Raw genomic sequence first — 16,483 nt, 5'->3', positions numbered from 1 at the left:
AACGTCGTAACCCATGTGAAATGACTAGAAGAGCTGCAAGATTACATTATTTTATCCCCCTCAAGTTAGCTGGTGCTAAACCAGAAGTTAGCCAGCTCGGCCATTTTATATACACTACTCACAAAAAGTTAGGGATATATGGCTTTCGGGTGAAATTTATGTAAAATGTAAAATGTTCACGCTACAGTGGTATTCTATCATGAAAGTAGGGCATTTAAGTAGAAGCATGCAATGGTGATTACCTCATCTCAAACAATTTATTGAAACAAAAGCCAACAACAGTGGTGGGTATACCACAACAAAAAATGTCAATGTCTCAATAACTCATGGATTAAAGTTCTCCGTCGCTACGACAGATTTCCGTCATTCAAACTTAACAGAGGCGACTTGTGAGATCAATGTAGATCGGAGGAGAACTGTTGGCTGATTTTTATTGACAGATTGTCACACTCTACAGCCAATTGTATCGTTAACAGCGTGCGCGCGCCTGACCAGTGACAGTGTAGTGACCCACACAGGGCGGGATCTCAACACGGAGCGGCGCTAAAGTTTAGCTGCTTAGCTAGCAAGGACTCGTCGCGCTGCTACGTTATCAATTGAGTTTAGTCAGCATGTGAGAACTCGTCTGACACGGAGTGTCTCCTGTTGTGTGCTACATGTGTGAAATAACAACTATAGTCTGGACTTTGTCTGCAGTGTATCTGTGTAAACGGCTTCATTCAGCGTCTCTCCCTCCCCTCTGGCACCGTGAGTTACCACGGTTACAGGAACGCCCTGAAACTTTATAATGATGATCAATAAGAAGTTTTTGGTTAGTTTGACTGTACAAAATCATGAATGTTGCCTGATTGTAGCTCAATGCTTAAATCTTGTATTATAACATATAGAACAAAGCCTCAGAGCTTCTTTGATTATTAACAGTATGTTAGTGATGACAGAAATGTGATAACTCGCCATCAGACTGACAAGGCTGCAAAAGGCTGCAAAAGTTGCTGTTTGTATGATGTATTTTTCTGTTAAACGATAACAGGCTCACTTTAAACATTATTATTAATAATAATAATTAATGATAATGATGATGAGAAGAAGAAGTAGAAAAATAGCGTACTGAAAAGTTCTGTAGATGGTTGATTATTTGAAAGACTAAAACTTGAGAGAAGCTTGGCAAAAAAAAGGCACAGATTGATTTCATAGGTTGAAAATTACATTGAAAAGACAAACATTTTAAATGAATAGAACAGCTATTCAGATCATCCTCCTGTAAAACACTGTTGGTCAAATATTTAAACTTGATGTCTGCATTAGAGAACATGGTGTGGGGTGAGGGTGTAAATCTTATTTTTTTAGCACGTGTCAAGTAAAATGCCCTGTAACATGTTTCACAAATTACAAATTGGGAATATGACTTGGCTACAGCTCGAAAAAACATTTCAGTCAAAAGATTTTTTTTTTTGCTTTAATCCATGTTAACTTGTCATGTGCCCTTGAGCATCAATTACAGCTTCACAACGATGTCTCATGCTGTCCACAAGTCGAGATTGTCTGCTGAGGCATGGCATCCCATTCTTCTTGAAGGGCGGCCCTCAGGTCATTGAGGTTCTGGGGTACAGAGTTATGAGCCTCAACACGGCGACTCAGCTGATCCCATAGGTTTTCTATGGGATTCAGGTCTGGAGAAAGTGCAGGCCACTCCATTTGAGATACCCCAGTCTCCAGCAGCCGTTCCCTAATGATGCGACCTCGAGGAGCTGGAGCATTGTCGTCCATGAAGATGAAATTAGGCCTGTGTTGTTCATGCAGGGGGACAATGACTGAATTAATGATGTTATTCAGGTAGTATGGGCTTGTCACTGTTCCATTCACAAAGTGTATGGCAGTTCTGTATTGACTAGACACACCTGCCCACACTGTAACACCACCACCACCAAAGGCTCGTCTGGTGACAACAGTGGCTGATGCATAGCACTCTCCTTGACGTCTCCAACATCGTTGGTGGCCATCATTTCTGCTCAACGTGAATCAACTTTCATCAGAGAACAGCACTGAGGCCCACTGGTCCCTTGTCCAGCATAAATGCTCCCTTGCCCATGCAAGACGATGACGCCTGTGCCTGGTGGTGTGGTCAGGTACCCTTGCAGGTCGTCTAGCACGCAAACCACGCTGATGTAAACGGTTTCGAATGGTCTGACGTGACACTTGGGTGCCTTTCACCCCCCTTAAATGTGCCTGGAGTTGAGTGGCATTCATCATCCGGTTCCGCAGGGCACTGTTCACAATGAAGCGGTCATCAGTGTGGGATGTGTCCAATGGACATCCACTTCTATGCCTTTCTTTGACTCTTCCAGTCTCTCTGTATCTCTGTTGCAACCTGCTGATGACACTCTGTGACACTCAAAGCTCAGTGGCCACTTTCGTCTGAGAACATCCTGTTTAAAGCCTCGCAATGGCGAGGTACTGTTGATCAATTGTTAGGTGTCGTCTTGGTCTCATGATGTCAAAAAGTGAACAGCATGATGAGGAGGACTGTTTAAATACCAATTCTAATTGAACCAGGAAATTGGTTTCAATGGATCAAACACCTGTTGTGAATTTTGCCGTTAAGCTCCTTGTTAGAGAACAGCAAGTTGTGCAGATAGTACTGAAACATTGAACTGTTGGACATGCGCATTCAAAAGTTTAGAGGAGGTCACATTAAGTTCACCTGTAAAGGTTATAGTGGATTTTAGGTTCATCCTGAAATTTCACCTGAAAGCTGAATATCCCTGACTTTTTGTGTGTATATATATATGTATGTATGTATATGTATGTATATGTATGTATATGTATATATATATGTGTGTGTGTGTATATATGTATGTGTGTACATATATATGTGTGTACATATATATATGTATGTATGTATATGTGTATATATGTATGTACATGGTTTCACTTATATGTATGTATGTATGTATGTATGTATGTATGTATGTGTGTGTATATATGTATGTACATGGTTTCACTTATATGTATGTATGTATGTATGTATGTATGTATGTATGTGTGTGTATATATATATATATATATATATATATATATATATATATATATATGTATATATATGTATATATATATATATATATATATGTATGTATATGTATGTATATGTATGTATATGTATATATGTATATGTATGTATATGTATATATGTATGTATATATATGTATATGTATATGTATATGTATATGTATACGTGTATATGTGTATATATATGTGTATAATTTTATCTGTCCAAGAGAATGATGATAATAATAATGATGATAATTAACTTTATTCATAAAGCACCCTTCAAAACCAGTTACAAGGTGCCTCACAGGCAGACAATAAAAATACACGAGGTAAAGAGGCAGATAAAAGGGTTAGGTGAAAGATAGGCTGTCTGGTATTTAATTCCTCCTGTAAACACACTGATTATGATACGATGAGGGTTGGTTACCAAACTCTCCCAAAAGGCATCTGAAATTCTTTGCCAACATGCTGTTTAGTTTACTAAAGCAGTATGTTTTTTAGTATGTCTCAAACGTTAGTATGAAACCAATAGAATGTCAATGCATATAACCGACGAGGAAATATTACAGTATGCATTCTTTTATTCCTGAATCGATTTATATAACAAGTGCTTAGCCCGTTAGCTCGATGCTAACACATAATGGTAATTCCAATGATCGCGCTAACAGGTTAGCATCACTGCCGCGATAAAAGTACATTTACAGATGATCTGATTTTGTTCACATAAAATGACCTGACCTATACTGTATGATCTGTGAATTATGAATTGCTCACTTTATTAATTAATTTAAAAATATTTTATTTGCAGCACAGCAGTGATTCTGCTGAAATAAAATTTGGAAAGACTGAGTGACACATGATCTGCTTTGTTATTGGGAAAATGACACTGTGTCATTGGTTTAAGACACACCTTCAAGCAGGTAGCCCAATTGTAGTGGAAATGTAAATGCCTGCCTTGCAGGGCTGCCAAACCGAGTCAAACCCAGTTGAGCCAGGTCCGCAGATGTGATGGAAAAACAGGAGTTGGGTTCGGGTATTGAATTCTGGGTACTGGCATTGTATTCCGGGTATCGGTATCAAATTTGGGATACCGATATCAAGTTTGGGGCACCGGTATCAAATTTCGGGTACCGGTATCTGAACCAGTATTGGTTCAGCTGTGATTGCTAACCAACCCTAGATGCGATCTCTCCTATTTAATGTAGGATTGTTATTACTTATTATGCCATTGTTTTAACTTGAAGGTGAACATGGTTGTTGCAATGTCGTTGGTTTTGACCGGCACCATAATTGACAATTGATAATTGACATATGCTGTTATGACAACAAAATCGGAAGTAAAACAAATCCTAAACTTGGGGTTTGTTTTTTTTGGACAACTTGATAAAAGCGTCAAACCTACAAAGAAAGCAGATAACGTTGCAGGGAGAGAGAAAACAGAAAGAGGGGAACAGAAAGGTGAGGCAAGCCAGTGTGTCTTCAAGCATTCTGTATAGCTGATTTTTGCATCCTATCAACAGTTTTTGTTGTAGTTTGTCAGGAGTTTGCAGAGATGGCACAATGTGCTGGACAACCCTGGCTTGCATAAAGTAGCCAGAATATACCGTAAGCATTTACTTCAGACAGTCTGATGTCACAGTCTCACTCTCAATTTCCTATCCAGGTCTTTTATTTTTGCAAATCAGCTAGAGAGAGTTTAAGTTTTAAGAGTTCCCCAGAAATGGACCTCCTGCCAGTGAACTGTCTGTTCACCCTAGTTCCCTTACCCAGTCACAAACACACACATTCACTCACTACTCACTCTCTCTCTCACATGCAAACACTTACACTCACGCACAAAAAGACACACACACACACACACACCGTCATACACAGACTATCCTTTCTTGCAGTAGCAAAGCTCACCAGTGGAATATCAACAGCCTTGGAAAGAGGCTGGCAGTCAGTAGGCCTGAGCTTGTTTCCCCACAGTTAGCATAGCTGCACCACTGGACTTGTTGCCCAGGGCCACTCGGTGTGTGATATGTGATATTCCACTGGTGAGCTTTGCTACTGCAAGAAAGGATAGTCTGTGTATGACGGTGTGTGTGTGTGTGTGTGTGTGTGTGTGTGTGTGTGTGTGTGTGTGTGTACACGCTGGTGGAGTAGAGACGAGTGCTGGGTTGCACAATTCATAATGGTGAAACTATTTCGTATTAAACTTCTGTCAAAACTGTCCAAATCATTCAGAAGAACAAAGGATAGACTAATAGCATCTCTAATTTACTTCTAAATATGGATTCACACTTTTCACATTAGTTGGACAATGTAATCTGTTCTGTATTTGCTTATTACAATTTATTGATGATGTGAAAATGTTGACATAAGACTTTCAGACCTTGATGGTCTTTATTCATGTCAAGGTAATCTGTGCATAACAATGCACATCACTGTCTTCACCACTCATACTACCTACTTCTTTGTGTTGATACATGCAGTGCATATTTCCTAAATCAGTTCCTAGTTCAGTATAGGGTTGGGTCAGTTCCCAATCTTGCTGTTCTGGTGTACGCGCAAGCCCCCCAAAGGTTCAGCACGCAAATTTTAACCATCACAGTGTGAAATACAGTTTTACTGTACTACTACTTCACTACTTTACAGTTCATACTTTTTAAAGTAATAATTCCCTAAATTTCGATGCAGAATTGCAGTGGAAGGACAGACAGGACAGACGCTTACTGTGTTGTGAAGAGATTGGATTCTTATTATGTTCCACTCAGGAGCAGCTGATACACACCCAGTGGTAAAATTCAGCATTACCAGTCCAGAAAATCGGTTTTAAATTTTTTACATTGGTCTGACCCTAGTTCATTTATCCTGTGTAGCGGTGCAGTGATGCAAAGCCCCTATGCCTGGTTTAGCAATCTCTGACGCCATATTCCATCCATGTATCATAAGTCAGTGCCCAATTCCATCACTAGCAAATATTAGGTAAACATCGTGCTGAATTGTTCACATAAGTTAGTAAACTGTTCTTAAACCGATCAAGAATTAAAGATGATGCTGGTTTCATCTCTTCACACGACTCACTTCATGTAGTTGGATTTTCTACTGCTGGCTGAACTCAGAAAGACATTTGAAGACGTCACTTTGGGCTCTGGGAAACTGCTATGGGCATTTGTCAGTAGACTTAAGCAGACTTATGCATTATGGAAAATTATGAATTTGGATTTGTAATCATTTTCCAGGAAAAAATAAGGTTTAATGGGTGGCTTTCCTCTAGGATACCGTTGTAGCAGTGAAGTTGTCACACAAAACAATTTTTTTAAAGCTTGCAAAGTGCACCTTCTGGGCGGAACAAACAAGCAGGCTGAGACCACCTGAAAAGTTGGAGCTCGGTTCACTTCCAAGTGGACTCTGTTGACACAGGATTTATGTTACTATGCATTTTTTTAGCACGATTTCAAGTGCTTCCCAATTAATCCATCTGCCGATTGTGGACTGTAGGCTACAGGAACCAATCTTATAATTGATCTGTGGCCAAGCTGTTTATTCAGACTATGTAAAATAATTTATGATAACATGTATGCATGTGAGCACAGTACTTTCCCTGATAAATAAGACGAAACTTGTTGTACTTGTACTCCATGTACTGTGACAGTTTATTAAAGGCTGTTAAAAAGAGTGTGACAGCAATCCCACAGCAATAAGCCCTGAATCATTACTATATAGGACAAATCCCTTTCATCCTGTCTCTACCTGTTAACTCATTTATAAACATTCAAATTTGGTCAATTTGCACTGAAAAATGCTAATAATGCTAATGCTTTAAGTGGGCCGTTACTGACCAGTTCTCCCAAGCTGCCACTAATCTCTTCTGTCCTATCCATATCATGCCATCTAATTGGAAATGCCACCTGCTTCCTTTCGGTGCCCACGTTAACCAATTTGGTAGACTGAGCACTGCTTCCTGGAATAGAGCTCCGACGCAGACTTGCTTGTTGTCTCGTCTGCAGTGATCGTTTCAGCATCTGTTGTATTTATTCTGCATGCCATGGTTTAAATCAGACAGGAAAACACACAGATAATCTATTAGAAATAGTGCCATTGCTGTTTGATTGTGTTTTTACGTAGCCTATTAATTCCTCAGAGATGAGCAGACTCGCATGCAACACACAAGCTAAAACCCATCCCCACACATCATCACATGGCTATGGTCCTTTTAACTTGATCATTGCAAAAGAAGCAACGTCCTGCTTATCCAGGAAAGCATAAAAGGCTACATGTCATCAATTGATTAGGTTATTGTAGAGATCACTTCTATGTGTGATTAGAAAAGAGCAGTGGAGCAGAATTGACCAGAGAAATGTGCTTCTGCCAGGCTACCTAGTCCAAACATAAATACACATCATAAGCATTAAAGGGCTGAATTATGATCATGCAAGATGACAATTGCTAAAACTGTCCAATTTGAATTACTTTATGTTTACTCTTCTTGGTTCATTTGTAAAGTGTCAATGTGAACAAGAACTGGACCAGAACTAAAATGCAACAATGTATTATTTTTTCAATTGGTCCTAGGGGTGTCACGATCTCGATTTTAAGTCGGATATCAATCGAAATGACGTCACGATCTTGAACTTTGAAATCAAAGGTGGAATTGAGAATTTAACCACGCCCCCAGTGTCAGGTCTGGCAGGCGTGCCAAGAGGGAAAAACACACACACAGTATGTTGTAGCACGCCGAGTGAATTCACGATTGATCCGACGTTGCGGCAAACACTCACTTCCATTCATTTTAATGAGGGTAGTCCATTTTGGCTGCATGCCAGAAAAGTTGAGACGGAGTCAACTTTTGGAGAAATGCAGCATGACTTCACATTGCCAATCACATAAACTGGCGATCAGACTATGACTGAAGCCACAGTGGAGTGTAAAGTAATGTGTTGTGTGTATTCACTCAGTTTGGCTTTGTGCACCAGTTTAAAACACATCTGTGGGTGCCAACAATCACTGTAGGACCATCATGTTTAACCCTCTGTGGCAGAGACATGAAAGTGGCAGAGTAGAACGCGGCAGTAGCAGGATGTGTTATTTAGCATGGATAAATACTACTGAGGGAACACAACGAACACTTCTCTGTGTAGCTTTAAGTTTCACTTTCACATCGGTTTGGTCTTGTCCCCCAGTTTAAAACACACAGTAATGACATTCCTGTCATTTTTAATCCGTCGATGAGGACAAACAATCACCAGTAGGTCCAGCATGCTAGTAGCATAACAACATAGCAGCTTCACCTTTCAGCAAACTGATCAGCAGGGGTTCCCAACACGTCACACACACAGACCAAGGAGTGACACTCTCACATCACCACACCAACCTGCGGCATTTCGCTGCACCACTGTCTGCTTGCTCTGCATGTGTAGCATACTCATCCACAGGCAACATGACAAATATAGCAGGACATCTCTACAGGCATCATAAAGATGTATGTATGTATTTATATATATATATATATATATATATATATATATATATATATATATATATACAGTATATATCACCACATATTGGATGTTTTGTTGTGAACTTTAATGACATCTGCTGTGAAGAGCGCAAACTGCAGTTACCCTCTGATTTCTTTTGTTTACAGTTGGTTTCCAACTGATAGTGAAACAACCTATTCTTACATTTATATTGTTAATAAATTACTTAAATTTGACAATAAGGCCTTAGTGTGGTACATTGCAAACTAATAATTGAGATTATGACACCATGTGGACCATCTTTTGAAATAAGAATTTAAAAATAAGTGAGTTATCATGGCATAAAACCAATGTTCCTAGACTAGACTAGTCTAAAAATGGTATAGCCATCTGTGCTAGAAGAAAAAAACAATAAAATGATCGAGAATCAAATCGAAATATGACCTTAAGATCAAAAATCAAAAATCAAATCAAATCTAGGATTTGGAGAATCGTGACACCCCTAGTTGGTCCAGACCAATTGAATGGAACTACAGGTGTGAAAATACCCATAAACTCAGCAGAAAATTCAAACATGGATGGGTGAAAATCTAATATCAACTTTGGAGGGGACAACCACATGAAAATGTGCAATTCCCGAGGGCGACAGCAAAAGAAGTGCTTTAACTCTGCTAATGAATACTCATTCACCCTGCCATTGTATAATGTTACTGTGGCTCAAAAAAACAAACTTCAGCCAACCATAAGCTAACGTAAAGCAAGTCTCCAGACTAATGTTTTCCACTAGTAGCACTGGTGCTCCTTACTAGACATCGCTGCCCAATGTGCGGCCCTTGGGCCAAAGGTGGCCCACTAGATGTTTCTAACAAAGAAAAACAATATTTATATTACATAAATCTCTTTTAAACAGTTCAGTTTTTGTGAGGTAAAAATGCAATATGTAGGATCCCTACTTATATATGACTTTTTCATAATCTGGCCAGAATTCTGCAGAATTAGACTTTTTGCAGTATTTCAGTCAATTAAAGTAGCTTGGCTCCTCATAACATTTGGCATTTTAATAATACAATACAGCAGGTGTTTAACTTGATTATTTATAAATCTTTTGGTTATAAGTATACAATTTAAAGAAATAATGTTGTATTTTATTTTAAAGTAAAAAGTCAAAGTAATGTAAAACTTTAAGAGAAAGTAATATTCCATGACTTTTTAAAGGGAGACTGCTGCACCTGCTTAAACCAGATATTATTAAAACCACCAGTTGATAACAAATGGTTTAAACTGTGTTTAAATAGTGTTAAAACTATTGTGTTTTCCTCTTTTCTTACATGGATACAGGCTAGGAAGAGGCTTTGCTTTGTTTTTTTTATCCCTGTATTATCATATGTATTAGTTCATTATTAGACTCCTTGAGATGCTGACTCCATCACACAAAAACATTAAACCTGTGATTTTTTACAAACAAGCTTTTAGTTCATGTGAGCCCTGTCACCCAGTGGGTGACTGTTTCAGGCACTGGGTGTTAGCTAGCGACTAGAAAGCGGTCATTCATTCTTCCAATAATTATTTCTTAACTACCCTTCTAGAATTAACCTGCATCACCAGTGTTGCAATATCAAACCGTGTTAATTTACTTAAATTTAACAACATTGGTTGATGTAAGCACATGTGTTGGATCTATTTGGTCTATCCACTGTTCAGGTCTCATTATGATCTCTGTGTAGTCAAGTTGTTGTTAGTTTGCTTTGCTACACAGCTGTGTAGCTGTGATGCTAAGCACAGCTGATGTCAGTTGAATTATGCTTCACACTGTCTCAGGGTCTTTGCATGCAACTAACCATCTTCCCTACCTGGCACCATGCCACACACACTCTTATTCTTCAGCCTGGACCATATCACACCTACATGTGATATCAATGAGCACATGGTGTGAGCACCACCATTGTCCCACAGCTGTATATAGTACATGTTAGTTAGATTGTGTGTTTTCATTGTTTGTGTTAAATAAAAGACTTTTGAACCTACATGCTGTCTATTTAATATTGTACAAGAGTGAACGTTGCCAAGGACTCCGAAATCCTTCGACCATTACTAGCTGTTATGGTAATTTTGGTTGTAGTTATGAAGTTAATTGTTAATCAGAGTTTCAAACTAACAGTTTAGTACATTTTATGAGACTGAATTATTGAATTGGCAAAGGTGGTGCTCCCGAGGCGATCTAATGTAAATTGGATCTTATTATTGATCATAATTACTAATAATCCCTGATAATCATTAATTATTATTGATAGCCAACTTTAACCCACATTTCCTATTCATGTTCAATTTTTTTTTTTATCTAAAAATAAAATCTCACATTATCATGTTTGCCCTCTGTTTGATAGAAGCTTTGATGTCCACCACACAGGAGAACTCAAGCTTGTCCAATGAAAAATAGAGTTAATAGTTTATAGTGATTTTGCTGTTTTTGTAATTTTTTGTAGCTTTTTTTTTTTTAACTTGTATACTATTCTTGTATAATAATATATCTCAGTGGAAACAGACCTAAAATATTTCTGAGTATTCCGAATATATTCTAAGTATTTCTGATTCTGATTCTGAAATGTAAACAACATAATATTCCTGACATTGAAATAGTCAGTGAAGTTAAGAAAAAGTGAAGAACACAGAAGTCATTTAGTATCAGTCATTGCGTCTCTGTAAATTAAAGTATGGTCTATCAGGGTTTCCGCTACATGTAATTGATCGTGGCGCACCGCCACGGCAAAATAAAAGCCGCCACACCTTCAGAATGATGATTATTTTTTATTTTTTTTAATGTTAAAACAATGTAAAGCAGGTTTTCCACTAGAGGTTGCACAGACTAGTCCCCTGCTCCACAATGACGTTTTGAGCTTGACGTCGACTAGTCGCTGATCATGTAACAGTAGGCTACATGAGTAGCGGCTTGAAACAACAGCTGAGTGCGCTGAATGAAAAAAATACGAGCGCAGTCAAGCTGGATAGAACGAGCGCGTACCAGACAGGAAGTCGGGCACAGAAAAGGCGAGAGAATCCGGTCAATTTTCAAAATAAAATAAATGATGATTAAGTTTGCTTGTCCGTCTATAAGTATTTGTCAGTTGCGTCTGCACACAAGACACATCCATAGGCTACATACAGCGCTAGAGACAGACCTGTGTTTGGAAAACCGAGCAGATACAGACGGGTTGATGTTTGACCGGCGCGGAGAGAGAGAGCAGGAGAAACTGCCGCTTCCGCGGGCAGTGTGTCCGGGCTGCCGGCAATTAAAAAAAACAAAAAAAAAACTCCGCTCATATCGACAGCTTTACGTCGCGCACAACAACAACAGCAGCAACCAACCAGGAAAAACTAAAACTGTGAGTGAAACTGTGACTGAGCAGGACTGTGATGGTGACGAGGCCTGTGTGTCGTTTTCCTCCCTAATTGTTTAATGAACAGTAGCTACAGTATTTTCTTTTGCACCTGTAGGCTATATGTTACAAAAAAACAAACTGATTTACAGCTTGTTGTTTATAAAGCTGCTGTACTGTGGACTCATTTCTGTGCATGAGCTGTCAGTCAGTGAAACAGATTGTTGCAGAGCATTTCCCTCCTCCTCGGATTTTAGTTATGATGGGAAAAATATGAATGATGTCATCAGCGACTAGTCGACGATCCGGTCGCGCGCACCCCTCCCCCCCCGTCGATCAGCCCACCCTCGCCGCCACTCTTTAAAAAAATCCTGGCGGAAACACTGTCTATACCTGCTGTAAATTAAAAAGTGTCATAAGATAACTTTTGTTGTGAATTGGCACTGTATAAATAAAATTGACCTGACGTTAATACTTATTGCAAATTAGCCTGAAAGAATTGCAAAAATGATTAACTTAAACTCCAAGGCCAAACTTGGCAAAAAAATTCAGAACTAATTGGCTAATTTGTTACTTAGGTAGTCATTGGAAGGAGTTTATGATTTGAATTCCTGGATATTAAATGCTTATGTGCAAGAAGCAGCAGACTATTCCTTTAGCAGGGCATGATAATTTTGGAATGATTTGAATTTCAATTACATTACTCACACGGTTACAATTAAATGTGTTTGTTACTTTACCCATGAGGCCCGCGCTGCTCCCCACTCCACTAATGAGACAAGGAGGGAGTGAGAAGTGACCCATGACAAGATTAATGAAGTTTATCAAAATGCAGCGCTGTGAGGATACAGCCATTTCATAAACAAGACATTGCATAAGGTGGATCTACCAATGTGCATTCAACCTGTTGGACTCATTCATATGAGTCAGCTATGTGTGTTTGTAGAGAATCCAGTCTGTGATGTGAAAGCATCAGATTTCCATACAATCAGAGAAGGGAAATGTGTCCATTATGCTCATAGTTACGTTGCAACCTGGATTGTTTCTACTGCTGGGCTGCTGACAGCGCTGTCAGAGCAGGGCTGGCTCTAGACATTTTGGTGCCCTAGGAAAGATGAGGATTTGGTGCCCCCAAATTGCAGCTTATCATCAGTTAACCACCAATCGAATGTTGTCAGTTGGAATTTTTTTTTTAGCAAAGTGCACCAGCTAATAAAACTATATATTTATGGTTTACCATATTTGTAATTTCAAATTGTAATGCTATCAAAGCATATTTCTTGCAAGCTCTGTTTTACCTTGTTATTGTAATGCACTCTTACAAAAAACAGGCTAAAAAAAAGTCAGACTCAGCGACTGATAGAAAAACAAAACACTTTTTTATTTTTGTGTTAGAGTCAGCATCACAAGGGAACGAATAATGGAGTAATGCATATGACAATACAGGGATGAAAAACGAAGCAAATTCTCGTCTTCGCCTCTATCCCAGTAAGAAGGGGAAACCACTAGAGTTTAACACTATTCAAACACAGTTTGACTTTTTGTTATCAATGGATGTTTTTTACAGTATCTAGTTTTAGGAGGTGCTGCAGCCTCCCTTCAAAAAGGTCATGAAGATGACTTTTTCTTAAGTATGACTTCAATTTGTGACTTTTTTCTTTAAAATAAAACAACATTGTTAATTCTGTAATGTCTATTGTTGCTAAAATATTTATAAGTAATATGGGTATGATTGTAGTAATACAAATGTATTGTGTTTCTTTATGATTTAAGTAGTAGTGCCAGTCAGACCTTACACGATGCAATATAACAATCCGGCCAAATGGATCGCTGTCAGACATCATGTAATAATTGAGACTGACCAGCAATTAGTATGTCACTGCGCAGACATTTTTGAATTTTTCCATGTCCATTAAATCACTCTCATCAGCTGGAAAACACTCAGTCTCTTCAAGAGCAGCAGAATCAGTTCAGGATGTTTCATTTGGGCATTGCAAATTGGCTTTGGCTATAAATACTGTACATGTCCCTGTTCAAATGAACATTAAATAATTCATACAAAGTCATACATTAGAAATATATCACAGTTATGGCCTCATATTCCTCTATCAAAATGAAAGACGGAATAAAAGATTAATACATGTAAATAGCAGCAATACATCTAAAAATTCTTATTAGGTCATAGAATCTGAGGACAGATCATTACAGAATATGGTCTAACCTGAAGTATTATGAGAGAAATCTTTTATCATACTTTTTTTTATCGTACAGTACATTATTACATTGAATTTTTTACACCTTTGAACAGAGAGGGTTGTAATTTTAACATACCATTGCCTGTCATTGGTCCTGAATGAATGGCTTTGTTATGCCTGGAGTGGGAATTACACGTATCATTAAATTTACCAGTAGGTTTTGAGACATTTGTGAAACAAAGATGATAAAAACAGTCTGTTTCAACTGTCTGTGGTTTTTCATGAAAGAAATTTCCAGGTTTAATAATCTGTCAATGTTTTCATTGAATAATTGGGAAGATTGTTCCAAGTGACTCCCCGGAGGTGCCAAACGAAGCTGCCATGTCTGTGACTGTTCATGAGAATCGTAAATCCCGCACCAGCACAGGCTCTATGAACATCTCACTGTTCCACAAGCCTTCGCATCCTGACAGTGTCCTGACCCACCTGAACACAATGAGGAAACAATGCATGTTCACTGATGTCACTCTGTGGGCCGGGGACCGCTCCTTCCCATGCCACAGGTAACATTTGTGCATTTCACTCATATATCTTTATGGCGTCTGGACTTGTAAACTTGACATTTTGTCACTGACAAAATACTGTGTTTGTTTTTTGGCAGGGCTGTCTTGGCAGCGTGTAGCCGTTATTTCGAGGCAATGTTTAGTGGAGGGCTACGAGAGAGTCTTGACAGTGATGTCAATTTCAGAGACAGTATACACCCTGAGGTACTGCTATTGTTACGTAGACAATTTTCAATTGAAATTTAAGATTCTTTGTGCTGTAATGTTAAATTTCATCAGAAAGCTGAATGAAGGCATATTCAAAGAGTTGTTTTCAACTGTTTGTTTTTTTTGTAAAACCAAGCCATGTCCACTTTCCCAAGCATATGGTTGACATTGTTGGGAGATTCAAGTAGTCTTGACATTCTAGCCTATTAATGTTTGTACAACCCCACTTTCCACTGTGTCGACAATCATTTATCCTCTTTAGTCAAAGAGTCACAATCCTGATTTTTATATGATGATTGGTAATGAGGGGAGAGAATGGCATGTAACAAAGGTCCTCTGGCAGACATTAAACAGTAGCATTTTATGGTCAGTGCCTTCCCCACCAAGCCACCAGGGCCCCATCCCTGCTAGATGTTTAAGGATGATATTGATATTTGGCAAGTAAAAAAATCTGGTAACAATTTACATGATATTTGTGGATTTACTCCAGAGCACCCGTCTCCACAGTTGAGCTGCTGAGTGTGTGATGGTTTATGTTTTGTGCTACACAACGTAACTGCCATGAAACAATCAGCAAATAAAGTTTAGTCCTGTTTATTTACTTTGTTGGCTCATTGCTGCTAACTCCCTCCCTTGTAAATGCTCTCAGCTTGTTATCACACACTGTCTTCTTTCTCTTGCTCTCCCTCTCTTTTGAATTACTCAGGAAACTGGCAAGAAAGCCTGATCATTTTTAACATAAAGTAGTGTCCATCCCAAGTTAAAAAATTAAAACAACTAGTAGAAGAATCCGCTGGGTCTTTGTTTCAGCGACAATAGAACCTGTACCTATAAAAAGTATTCACCCCCTTGGATGTTTTCCCCTTTTATTGCTTTTATAAATGGAATCAAGGCCAATATAATAGCGCTTTTTTGACACAAAGTAATGTCAATTGATTTAAAAATATATCATGTAAAATAAATGATTGCATATTTATTCACCCCATTTAAAGTGACTGATCTAATTCAACTGCTTGTAGCCGATCCCAGTTGACATTGGTCGAGCGGCGGGGTACACCCTTGACAAGTTGCCAGCTCATCACAGGGCTGACATATAGGGACAAACAATCATTTACACACACATTTACACCTACGGGCAATTTAGAGTGACGGATGAACCTCACTTGCATGTCTTTGATTGTGGGACAAAGCCAGAGCACCCAGAGAGAACCCATGCAGACACGGGGAGAACATGCAAACTCTGCACAGAAAGGCCCTGCCCCAGCCAGGTCTCTAACTGAGGACCTTCTTGCTGTGAAGCAACAGAGCTAACCACTGCGCCACCATGCTGCCTTACTAGACCTGCAGAAGGCATGCAGAAGCCTTGGAAATAGTCATTGTGTCATACAGTTAAATGTACATACTACAATGTCAGTGGCTAAATAATTCTCTTCTCCTTCAGGTCTTGGAGCTTCTGCTGGACTTCGCCTATTCCTCTCGAGTCATCATAAATGAGGAGAATGCTGAGTCGTTGTTAGAGGCGGGTGACATGTTGCAGTTTCACGACATCCGCGATGCAGCTGCAGAGTTTTTAGAAAAAAACCTGCATGCATCCAACTGCCTTGGGATGATGCTGTTGTCAGATGCTCATC

At 38.9% G+C, this 16,483-nt stretch overlaps 1 protein-coding gene across 1 annotated transcript in view; it reads left to right on the top strand.

The window, feature by feature from the left end:
• The window catches only part of LOC141016420 (kelch-like protein 25), a 34,605-nt gene that overhangs the window by 12,137 nt on the left and 5,985 nt on the right, over positions 1–16,483 (top strand). Inside the window, exons 2-4 of the mRNA XM_073490776.1 lie at positions 14,422–14,645; positions 14,744–14,849; positions 16,294–16,483. The exon at positions 16,294–16,483 is cut by the window's right edge and continues 56 nt beyond it. Coding sequence (XP_073346877.1) covers positions 14,464–14,645; positions 14,744–14,849; positions 16,294–16,483 — 478 coding nt within the window. The 5' untranslated portion in view covers positions 14,422–14,463. The remainder of the gene's footprint in view (positions 1–14,421; positions 14,646–14,743; positions 14,850–16,293) is intronic.

Source organism: Pagrus major, chromosome 21 (genome assembly GCF_040436345.1).
Source record: "Pagrus major chromosome 21, Pma_NU_1.0".
Classification (NCBI taxonomy): domain Eukaryota; kingdom Metazoa; phylum Chordata; class Actinopteri; order Spariformes; family Sparidae; genus Pagrus; species Pagrus major.
The sequence above is the reverse complement of the archived record's forward strand: the minus strand, read 5'-3'. Positions and strand labels throughout refer to the sequence as shown.